A 12,395-nucleotide genomic window follows, 5' to 3' on the forward strand; every position below is an offset into this window, starting at 1 on the left:
AGCTTCATCTGGTTGGAACAAAGCCCTGAATCCCTGAAGTGCTGAGATGGGGGAATTTCTAACTGCGCCTTTCTTGGCAGTTTTCCTGTGCTGAGCTCAGGTGGAATCGTACTCTCTCCTAGCCCTGCCCTCCTGCTCAGACCCTCAATGAATATACCAAAGTAGGATTATTTGGTCAGTTCATGCACTTCAACTTTCACCAGAAGCATTTTCACCTGGACCCCACCACCCTCCCTTCTCTCAGGGCTGTCAGTCAGTACCTTGATGGGAGTGAATAGCTTTTTTGGGTGACAAAGGGTTCCGAATTAGGCACTGGGAAGGGGTACTAGGCACATTGGAAGGGTTACTAGGCACACTACAAGGGGTAGATATAAGAGATACTTAGTCCTTGAATTTATAATATAATTGGGGAGACAATAAAATAGTTTAGAAACACTACAGAACCTTTGATCTAGAAGGAGGACCTTGGAGATCATAGAGTCTAATCTCATTTTACAGAGTAGGAAATTGAGTCATTCCTCCCTCTGTTTCTCCCCCTTCCCTATTCCAAGGAAGAGGCTTGCTCAGGGTCACTGAGTAAATTAATGACAGCTCTAGGATTGAAACCCAGGTTTCCCAAAGCTCCAGTCCAGTGTGGAGTTCTAGTCAAGTGCATTTCCCACTAAATTACCAAGATCATAGCCTTGGAAGGGAGGAAGGAAATGGGCATTTATTAAATACTCACTGTGTTCCAGCAATTATGTTAAACACTGGCTAAAACCAATTGAAAAGTTACAGTCCTTGCCCTTCAGGAGCTTACATTTTAGTGAGGGAAGACAATATACAATAGGGAGCACTGGGCACATGCCTCTTAGCTTAAGCTGACTGTAATGGGTTAGAAACCTCATAAAACTTTGTTTTTTAGAGGAGGGATTCTTGACCTTTTTTTGTGTCTTTGACCCCTTGGGCAATTTGGTAATGCCTATGGCTCCCTTCTCAGAAAAAATGTTTTTAAATACATAAGATAAAATAAATAGGATTACAAAGTTAACCAATTATATCAAAATATAGTGATCAAAATATTTTTAAAAACTCAAATTCATGGACCTCCTAAACTCTATCCATGGACCCCACCCCCCTTTTACAGTTATAAGAGTTCTTAGAGATCATTTAGGCTCTTTCTAATTATAGGGAATCAGAGTAAAGGAGACATCAGAGTGGCTTATGGTTAATTCAAGAGGGCTTCTTGGTGGAGTGCAGTTTTTGAGCCCAGAATGGCAGGATCTAGGGGATTTGGATATGGATGGATGAAGAGTGGGGTGGGGTTAATCCAGGAGGGCTTCTGATAGTTTTGGAGTCTAGAATAGCAGGGTCTGGTGGCGGACGGTGGCGGGGGTGGCGGGGGAGAGAAGATATGGATAAGGATAGGCAAAGAGTAGGGAGGACTTTGTGCAGAATGGGGGGTTGGGCAACATGGGATGGAGGCCTGTGAGAGGATATAGGGATGGGAGTCAGAATAGGAACTATCATCTTGACCAGAATGGAGACTCTGTGATGGGGGCGTGAGATGGGATAGGTGGTTGGTGAATGGGTCATTATGGCCAGGATCCAATGGGGGAGAGGGAGCCACTGCTGGGCTTCAGTGGAGGGATGGCATTGGGGGAACAGAAAAGTCAGATAGACAACCCCAGGATGGAATCTGATGAAGTTATCAGTCCTTCCCCATGGGCTCACATCAGCTCCAGTTGAAACTGAAGGGCCAGGGAAATGAGCACTAATGGGAGCTGACTCATAGCCAGAGGACGCCATCTGTCACAATGGAGTCTGGGCAGAGGATGTCAGTTTCCCTGTTTCTCAGCCTGGGGCCTTGGAAAACTAGAGTTGTGAGCCTGAGTCAGGGAGAACTTAACCTTTATGTTTCTTTCTCTCTCTCTGTCTTAATGCTGCCCTTAGCTCGTAGGAGTTCCCGAGTGGGAAACACGACAAACCTGGGAGTAGACCCAGGAGGTGAATAATCTGTGAGCTTGGAGTTGCCTAAGACCTCAGGGGTGTTGAAATCCTCAAGGGAGCGGGGAGTCAGCAAGAGGCCTGGGCACTACCCTCCCCAGCTGGGTATATAAAGTCTGTAGGGACCCAAGGCAGCATTATTCATCCTTTCTGATCCTCTCTGAGCACCTTCTCTGAGCTATCTCTGTCTCTCTGAACACTGAACACTCTTGATACTATGACTTCCTGCAGCAGACAGTTCACCTCTTCCAGCTCCATGAAGGGCTCTTACGGTCTTGGAGGGGGCTCCAGCCGTGTCTCCTTGCTCGGTGGGGGCTCCTGCAGGGCTCCTAGTGCCTATGGGGGCTCAGGCTTTGGGGGCATGTCAGTGACAACCTCCCGCTTCTCCTCTGGTGGGGCCTGTGGACTGGGAGGAGGCTATGGTGGGGGCTTCAGCAGCAGCAGCAGCTTTGGAGGGGCCCTAGGCAGTGGCTTTGGTGGAGGCTACGGAAGTGGAGCTGGTTTTGGTGGGGGCTTTGGTGGTGGTTTTGGTGGTGGCTATGGTGGTGGCTATGGTGGTATGGATGGCCTCCTGGCTGGTGGGGAGAAGGTGACCATGCAGAACCTCAATGACCGCCTGGCCAGCTACCTGGACAAGGTGAGGGCCCTGGAGGAGGCCAACACTGACCTGGAGGTGAAGATCCGGGACTGGTACCAGAGGCAGAGGCCAACTGAGGCCAAGGACTACAGCCCCTACTACAGGACCATTGAGGATCTCAAGAACAAGGTAGGCCTCACCTAGTAGTCCTGCCTGTCCCATCCAATCTCACCTCTGGGATCTGGAGCAGAACTGGACATAAATGGACAAAAAAAGGAGACCAGAAGAGATGATAGGCCCATAAATTTAGAGGTAGAAGAGACCTCAGTAACCCCTTGGGACAACCCCCTTATTTTTCAGATGGGGAAACTGAGGCCCAGAAAGATGAAGTAACTTGCCCTGGGTAGTAAAGTGGCAGAACTGAAATCTGAACCAGGTCTTCTCACTCTGTATCCAATTCTTGTCTCATTATGTTGTCTTGATACTTCCGAGTAGGAGATAATAAATAACCCAGCCCCTATGAGCACTAGTGAGTTGTACCTTTTCCCAGTGGGAGGGAAGGTCTCTGCCAGTCATAGGATCATAGATTTAGAGCTGGAAGGGACCTTAGAGGCCAGCTAGTGCAAGTCTCTTATTTTACAGATGACCCTGGGAAAGTCACCTAACTTCTCAAATTTTCATCTGTAAAATGAGAGGGAATTTGAACCTGGTTCTTCTTGGCCCCAAGTTCAGTATACTATACATATTGCTTTTCATCCTTCTTAAATGTTCAGGTGCAAGAAAGGTGGGAAGGGGAGGAAATGTGTTTATCTAGGCTCTCAGAACATCTCTAGCTTTCCTGAAATAGTTTAGCCTTGAGCTTGGGAAGAAGTGAGCATTTCTTGATCTGGAGGAGATTGTGTCCTGACTCTTCCTGAATTTTCAGTGTGTGGCTGAGGCTTTCCCTTTCTGACCCCAGAAGAACAGGTCTTTCCTGAACTTGGGGATGGGTGGTCAGCAGAGGGGACTGGTGGATCTTGAGGCTGACTGTGCCTTGCTGGGTTATTTTCCCCTACCTAGATCTTAACAGCTACAACTGAGAATGCCCAGACTGTGCTGCAGATAGACAATGCTAGACTGGCTGCTGATGACTTCAGAAACAAGTGAGTAAAAGATGGCGGCCAGTGGAGGTTAACTTCTCTGGAAGAACATTGGTTGGGTGGTAAGAGATGGCTGCTCCTGCATTTCTAAAACCCAGGGAAGGACAGCGGACAGAAGGAGCTGGGCGGGTCCTGAGTGGCCACTTACCTCTCCCATCTTCTCCATTCCAGATATGAGCATGAGCTGGCCCTGAGACAGACTGTGGAGGCTGACATCAATGGCCTGCGCAGGGTACTGGATGAGTTGACCCTGGCCAGGACTGACCTGGAAATGCAGATTGAGAACTTGAAAGAGGAATTGGTTTACCTGAAGAAGAACCATGAGGAGGTGAGGCCTCTGACCCCTGGCCAAGGTTAGGGGGAGGGGAATTCAGGGAAAATCTTTCTTTTAGGTGAACCAGCTTCAGTGTGTGTGTGAGTTGTGAGGATAGGGAGAAGGTTCAGTTAACAGCCAAGAAGGGGAGTCTGGTCTTCTCCATGACAGAGTGCATAGATAACCGAGTGTCTCTTCCTCTGTAGGAGATGAACGCTCTTCGGGGTCACACCGGTGGTGATGTCTCCGTGGAGATGGATGCTGCCCCTGGTATCAACCTCAGCCAAGTGCTGTCTGACATGCGTGACCAGTATGAGCAAATAGCTGAGAAGAACCGCAGAGATGCTGAGGCCTGGTTCCTGAGCAAGGTGGGTGCCCCTACTTCTTGAACCCTCTAGAGACAGAGTGAGCCTTCTTTGGAAAACCTTTCTGACTGCCCCCTCTCAAACATCCTGGCTTTTCTTCCTATTTTAGACAGAGGAGCTCAACCGGGAAGTAGCCTCCAACAGCGAACTGGTCCAGAGCAGCAAGACCGAGATCTCTGAGCTGCGGCGAACCCTTCAGACACTGGAGATCGACCTACAGTCCCAGCTCAGCATGGTGGGTGAACCAGGTCTCCTGGTATCATGGGTCATTGAAGACATCGTCTGTTTCCACTCAGACCCAAACTTTGTGTAGAAGGAAACTGAAACTTAGATGGGTACAGCTGTCTTTGGAGGTGATGGGGGACCTCATTGCAATTCACCTCGATTCAATAAGCATTCATCAAGTGGCAGGCACTTTGCTAGGCAATGGGGGTAGAAAGACAAAAACAAAAACAATTCTTGTCCCCAAGGGGTTTATGGGAGAGATCTTGTCTAAATCCACTACCCAAGCTTCTAAAGAGGTGTCTTGTTTGAGGTGGTAAATAGTAGACCTGAGATTCAAATCTAGATCTTCTGATAGCAAATTCTGCACTCTTGTAATAATTGCTTGATAAATACCTTTTCATTCATTCATTCATCCAATCAACCATCTATTCATTCATTGATTCTTCTAGATTCCTTTTTTCCTTCCTTTTCCTTCTCTTTTTTCTTTCTATCATCACATTACTTTTCTATCTTCATCACCACCACCCTCAATGGCAACAACAACATCTCCTCACAAATATTTTTCATTTATTTAATTTTATTTTCATAACACTACCAAAGGAGTAGGTAGGTAGGTATTGTTAGCTCCATTTTATAGATAGGGAAAAAAAACCAAGGCGTAGAGGAGTGAAGTCATTTGCTCTAGAACACACAGCAAGTTGGTGGCAGAATTGAGTTGGGAGTAGAATCCTATGGTCCCTCTCAGTGATGTGGTCCCTGGCGCCCTGGAGGGGTGACCCCACAGTTGCTGAATTCCTTGTCTTCTTTCCTCTCTCTCCCTCTCAGAAAGCCTCCTTGGAAAACAACCTGGAAGAAACCAAAGGCCGCTACTGTCTACAGCTGTCCCAGATCCAGGAGCTCATTGGCCAAGTGGAGGAGCAGCTGGCTCAGCTCCGCTGTGAGATGGAACAGCAGAACCAGGAGTACAAGGTCCTCCTGGACGTGAAGACCCGTCTGGAGCAGGAGATCGCCACCTACCGCCGCCTGCTGGAGGGAGAGGATGCCCAGTGAGTGGTCAAGTCCCTCTCAGTTTGATCTCCCCCTGACCAACACCCACCTATCCTGCATTTCCTTCACCCTTAATACCTTGTGCTAACAGTTATCTTTTTTCCTTTGCTTACAGTATTTCTACTCAGTATACATCTGGCCAGTCCTCATACACTTTTCAGGAAGGTAAGGTTCTCTGGGATTTGTCTGCACATTTGGATCTCCCTCTTAAAGCCCATTGACTCATAGGATATCTGAGCTGGAAGGGTCCTTAGAGGTCCTAGCGATTCTTAAGCTCTAATTGTGCTATAGTCCTTTTGGGCAGTCTGGTGAAACCTACTATTCCCTCCTCAGAATAAAGTTATTAAATGCATAAAATATGGAAGATATCAAAGTAAACCAGTTATATCAAAATACAATTATCAAAAAGTATTTTTTAAAAAGGCTGATAGACCTCAGGTTAAGAACTTCTGATTCTGGGCCAATGTCTTCATTTTACAGAAGAGGAAATTGAGTCTCACAGCGGTGAAATGATGTGCTTTTGGGGATAGAGTGACTAAGGGGCAGAGCTGGAACTCAAACTGAGTTCTCCTGACTACTGGTCTAATGCTCTTTCCTCTTCTAGTCCTTCCCTCTCATTTTATTTAGAAAACCAAGGCCCAGATGGGCACTGCTCCCTTGGGGGTGTGTGTGAAAAGGGCTTGTTTAAATCTATTTTTCTGAGCCTTTGAGGAAGGCTTACTTGAAATTTTCCTCCTGTTTATTTGGCCAGAGAGAAGTGAGTCCTGCATGACCGTTTCTCTCCCCAGCCCTCACTTCAGTCCCTGGCTTTATGAGCCCCTCTCACTTTTTATCTTCTCCCTCATTCCAGGGCACTCTGGCCGCCAGACCCGTCCCATTCTCAAGGAGCAGACTGTGACCACCACCCACAGCCAAAGCCAGCACTCTAAGCACTGACCTGTGCACTCTGCCACAGCTGGACTGCAAGCCTAGTCTCCTGTCCTTCCTCCTGGCTCAGTCAGCCATTCTTACCTTCTGATCTGATGGTGGAGAGGGGCTGGCCTCCAGGGCTTATGGGCCTGGGGACCTCTGCTGCTTTATTGCATTCCCACTTTAATCTCTTTTCCCTGGAGTACAACCCAGTCCCTTTCTCTTATGGGTGTCTAATAAAGCTGGCTTTCTGGTTATTGCAAACTTCAGTTTGGTTTTCGTTATTCAGAATGGGACGGAGGGATGGTGGGCAAGGTTCAACTTATATCTATCTGGTCAGCTAGGTGGCACAATTGAAGTCAGGGAGACTCATCTTCCTGAGTTCAAATCTGGCCTTAGACATTTACTAGCTGTGTGATTCTGGACAAGTCACTTAATTCTGTTTGCCTCAGTGTCTTCATCTATAAAATGAGCAAGAGAAGGAAATGGCAAACCACTCCAGTATCTGCCAAGAAAACCCCAAATGCGGTCACAAAAAGTTGGACACAACAGAACAAAAACAATCTGGTCACTCAGATGCTTATTGGTGGGAAGAAGTTGTATGGGTGACCTAATTGTCCACCACCTTTGGGCAGGACTGTCCCTGGTAGGGGGTGGTAGTTCATGTCTAGGGCAACATAACTACCTGGGAGGGAAACTCACAAAGCAGGGAGTGACCTTAGTGGGAAGAGATCAGAAGGGGACATGGTTTCTGCTCTGATGATGATGACGATGACGACGATGATGATGATGATGGTGTGTGTGTGTGTGTGTATTGGTATTTATACCAGATAGGAACCTCTTCCTTCCATTCTACCTACTGCCTCCCTGAAACAAACCTCAGGGTCCCCTAAAGCAGGGGTCTCAGGGAAATTAATCCTCCCTTAGTGATCATATCTTTGAGATCAAGGGGAAAATAGCAGAGTCAGTGAGTGTTAGAGCTAGAAGATATCTCTGAGTGCAGCTAGACCCACATCCACTTTTGTCTTTTTAAACAGATGAGAGTGAGACCTAGGCAAGGCATAGGGTTACAGAATTTAGAGGTGGAAGGGACCTTAGACAACAACCAGTCCAATTCTCTCACTGGAAACTGAGGCCCAGAGAAAGGAGGTGACTTGTCAAAAGTCACACAATGAATTAGAAACGAGGGTGAGGTCTTCTGGGACTGACTGACTCAGGCTTCCACATTCTAAGGGCTAGAACTGAGTCAGGGAGAGAACTTTTCTCGGGTGTCATACTCAGATCACAGCAAGACTGATCAGTCAGTGAATCAGTCTGTACTCATTCCTCATTCTTTGCTGCGTAGCTCCTTTGCACAGAAAGCTGTCCTCAATGCTTGCAAAATACAAAAGAAAGAAGAAATACAGCCCCCACCCTCTGGGAGCTCCCAGTCTGGTGAGAAAGATACACTGTCTACCTCTAGGGAGAGCCTAGTCTGGTGAGAAAGACATTCATTCATTTATTTGCTTATTCGTTCACATATTGTTCAATAAATGTTTAATAAGTGCCCACTGCAGGTAGACAACTATCCTGGACGCTAGGGAAGATGCAAAGTTTAGCTAAGACCCTGTGCCTGCCCTCTAGGAGTTTACAATCTTGTCAGAGGATAAGAGGCGTGCACAGATAACTATAATACAAAAGAAAGCTGAAGTGGAAGATCAGTACACAGAGCATATTGTGGAGATGAAATAGATCAGTATCCACATTGACAAGTATTAGACAAAAGGAAATACACAAATACCATTGTGAATGCAGGGAAGGCCACTCAGTGGGAGAGAGCAGCTGATGGTATCTTCATGTTAAAGATCCTTAAACTTATTTAATAGTTAATATAAGTTTAATTGGGGCAGCTAGGTGGCCCAGGAATAGAGTGCAAGGCCTAGAGTCTGCAATACTTATCTTTGTGAGTTCAAATTCAGCCTCAGACACTTACTAGCTGTGTGACCCTTGGCAAGTCACTTAACCTGTTTGCCTCAGTTCCTTATCTGTAAAAATGAGCTGGAGAAGGAAATGGAAAACCATTCCAGTATCTTTTCCAACAAAACCTCAAATGAGGTCACAAAGAGTTGGACACAACTGAAAAATGACTGAACAACAACAAATAGGCTTAATTAAATTTTTATTGTTTTAAAGTGAAGTTCACTTACATAATAAACTATTGTCTAAAATCCATTTCTGACTGGAGTATGCTAAAGAGAAGGGAGCTAAAGGTGGGTTGGCCAAGATCACTCTGGTAGTAGCAGGAAGCCTTTGGGGGCTGTATTTCCTCCTCGTCCTCCTCCTTGTCCCCTTCTCCTCGTCTTCCTATTTCTTCTTCTTCTTCTTCTCCACCTCCTCCTTTTCCTCCTCCTCCTCCTTTTGAGGTGATGGGGAAAATGGTAAATGTATTAGGTAGTTCTTCACATAGCATCTTCCCTTTGGGCAGAAGGGAGGGTTACTGTTGTGTCCTTTGTCACTCAGAAAACAGAAAGAATTCAATAAGATTTGTTGTAGAGCTGCCCAAACACACAGGAATAACTAGAATACATCAAGGGTTGTGGAGGGCTGATAAATATAGGACTCCTGAAAGTATGGAAGATCTCATCAGAAACAAGATAGATATTTAAATTGGTCCATGTAAGTCCTGAGTGTGGGAGTCCTGGGTGGTGGGTCACAAATGTGTAGCGAAGGAGAGCCCTGCCTAAGGAACCCCTGGGCACTCATACCTTTGGCTCCAGGGAGAGGGATACATGGTTACATATGCTCCAATCCAACCCTCATTACACATTATAAAAATAAAAGGCTTTTGTTAAAATGAAATGGACCTGAATGGGAAAAAAATATGCTAAATGGAAGTAATGAAAGCTACTTATCCAAAATATCTTTAAAAACATGCACATGTTTTTTAAATAATCACAAATTTTCATCTAAATTTTATATAAATAAAAAATTAAACAAATGTTTTCAATAATCAGATTATAATCTGCAAGTGGTCAAAAGGCGCAGACCCTGTTAAAAAGGTGGCAGAGTGTAATTGTATCTGAAGAGAGAGGCGTGGTTAAAGACAGTTTGGGTGCAAACCAAAGAAGGGAGAAAAAGATTTTTGACTCAACACAAGGAAAAATTTCCTAATAATTAGAGATATATAGAAATAGGTTGGACTGCCTTGTGGGTTAGTGAGCTTCCTGTCACTGCTTGCATTAAATGGAGAGATTTTTGTTCAGATATTGTTTGGACTAAAAAACCACTGATATCCCTTCCAAATTAAGGATTCTGTAATTTTAGAATCTGTTCCCAAAGAGATTACCTTGGAATGTGGGTGGGACATAGAAGCCTCTATGATCAGGAGACTTTCTGATTGACTGAGAGTGAGCCTTATAAGGCTTGTAGGATTAATGAATGAACTTGATGCAAAACATCCAGGTAGGCCAATTCTAAATTGGCTTGGAAAGTTTGGGTATGGCAAATACCCTTTTATTTTTGGGGCCTGGGAGGGAGCCAAATACTCTAGGCAGAGAGAGGATTGTGAATCAAACTAAATTTGAAGACTTAAAGTTATATAGAATATTTTAAATTGAGTTGTCATCCAGTCTGAGACTGGAGAGTGTTTTATATATCTATCTATATACCTATCCATATCTCTATCTCTCTATAGTTTACCCTTCTATTTTTAGTGGAAGGGAAGGGATTTTTCTGCCCTTTGTCCTCCTTGGCAGCAGCTATGGTAGTTACACGAACATGCCAAGATCACTCTGGTAGTAGCAGGAATCCTTTGGGGGCTGTATTTCCTCGTCCTTCTCGTTGTCCTCATCCTCCTCATCCTCCTTGTGTTCATGCCTCCTTTTTCCAGAGGAGGCTGAGATTACTTTTCCAGTGTCTAGCTGCCTCATCTGCTTTGTATTCCTTTCTCTGAACATAGGTGACTGAACATCGATCTTGAGATGTATATTCCTAACTTTGGTGGCTACTTCCTGAACTCAAGAGGTCCAAAGTCACTGAGAGATCCATGTGCTGCTTGGCCAGTAGAAGGTGCTTTCTGTAGCTACACGTTTCTTAAAGAAGATGACCACTGCGAGGATGGTGAGTTAAACAAGCCTGGCTGGCCAGAACGTATGGACGTTGTGTTGCTGCTCAGACAATTCATATCTTAGGTGAATGTGAAATAGCTGTTCGTTAGTCCCATAAGTATATTGGAAATCTTTCCTGTCTCCCAGGAGAATATGATAGGAGTGATAGGTTATTCTTCAGGGCAGAGAGGTATTTCAGTGGATAGAGTGCTGGGCCTGGAGTCAGGAACACTCGTCTTCCCGAGTTTAAATTTGGCTTCAGACACTTACTAGCTATGAGATCCTGGGCAAGTCACTTCCCCCTGTTTGTCTTAGTTCCTCATCTATAAAATGAGCTGGAGAAGGAAATGGCAAACCACTGCAGTATTTCTGCCAAGAAAACCCCAAATAGGATCATAAAGAGTTGGACACGACTGAAATGACTGAACAACGAAAAGGTTATTCTTCATATTTTAAGTATTTATCAATATGCTCTCATGAACCTTTTGTATTTAAGTATTTCTTTTGTGGTAGAGGAAATGAATAGCTACCCTATACCTGACATTTGCTACTTTGTATATTTAGTAACTCTTCTAGAAAGGACATCTGTTAATGGTTTTTGGAGAGACCTAGCCATTAGCTATAACTAAGCTCTATTTAAGCAGCTAGATGGCTCAGTGGATAGAGCACTGGACGTGGAGTCAAGAAGACCTGAGTTAAAATCCTGTCTCAGACACTTACTAACTGTGTGACCCTGGCAAGTCACTTAACTTCTATCTGCCTTAATCCACTGGAGAAGAAAATGGCAAACCATTCTAGTATCTTTGCCAAGAAAACCCAATGGACAGTATGGTCTACAGGATCATGAAGAATTGGACATGACTGAAAACTGTTGTTATTGTTTGTCTCTCATTATCAAAGAGGATCATGACATCGGGAAGGTGATGTCACGACTTGCAAGTGAACTGGATTTAAGTGAGATAGGGCTGTGCAAAGTCACCAGCCTCACTCTTTCCTCTGGAGCCATCTGGGTCCAGTGGCAAGATGTAGATCAGGATGACTGGAAATGGTCCTGGATGGAGTGGGGGACCTTGGCCTTTTTAAGCTAAGGTCTTTTCCGGGTCTCTGTTTGTCTGAGGCAACACCCATTCAGTGATTAAGGCTAGGTAAGAAATGAGGCAAAGAATGGCTTCTTTTACCTAGTTTAAAAAAAAATCAATCTGGAAAGGGGAAGACCCTCAGGGTTTCTGGCCAAAATATGAACAATTGCTATTTATGCTCACTCTAAAACATCAGAGGCCAAACAATGACCAAGTGAGGCTTACACTGGGACCTATTGTTGGCCAATCAGTGAGAGCCAGAGTGATTTGGGTTTAAGTCGTGGTCCTTAAAAAAGATATCTAGCTCATAAACCCCAAGATATCTTGGAGTTTCAGTGATCAAAATTTATATTCCTTTGTGCAGAACACCCACAGGTAAAGGTATGATTCCCTAACAACAACAAGGCTCTATTTAAGAGATTCTCTCTGGGACTTCTGGCTAAGAGAATAAAGAAGAAGGAAATATGATAAAAAGTCTGATTCTTCTCTTTGGGAGTCAGGCTTTCTACTCACCCTCCTCCAGGACAGAGCCAGGGCCTTGAGCAGAACATTTTCCATGAATGTTACAGGCATAGAGGACATGCAAAAGCATGGAGGTGGGGTTTGGCATATTATATATGTGTAAAAGCATTTGACCAGTTTGATTGGAGTGTAGAATGCATGAGAGAGA

General features: G+C 45.0%; 1 protein-coding gene across 1 annotated transcript; it reads left to right on the forward strand.

The window, feature by feature from the left end:
• Positions 1-2,122: 2,122 nt before the first annotated feature.
• LOC114049201 (keratin, type I cytoskeletal 16-like) lies at positions 2,123-6,830 on the forward strand. Its single transcript, XM_027870387.1, has 8 exons — positions 2,123-2,752; positions 3,623-3,705; positions 3,874-4,030; positions 4,222-4,383; positions 4,490-4,615; positions 5,431-5,651; positions 5,768-5,817; positions 6,503-6,830. Exons 1-8 carry the CDS (start codon positions 2,204-2,206, stop codon positions 6,586-6,588), a joined length of 1,434 nt encoding a protein of 477 aa, XP_027726188.1. The 5' UTR covers positions 2,123-2,203; the 3' UTR covers positions 6,589-6,830.
• The last annotated feature ends 5,565 nt before the right edge of the window (positions 6,831-12,395 follow it).

The sequence above is a fragment of the Vombatus ursinus genome, unplaced genomic scaffold (genome assembly GCF_900497805.2).
Source record: "Vombatus ursinus unplaced genomic scaffold, bare-nosed wombat genome assembly UNPS02014797.1, whole genome shotgun sequence".
Classification (NCBI taxonomy): Eukaryota; Metazoa; Chordata; class Mammalia; order Diprotodontia; family Vombatidae; genus Vombatus; species Vombatus ursinus.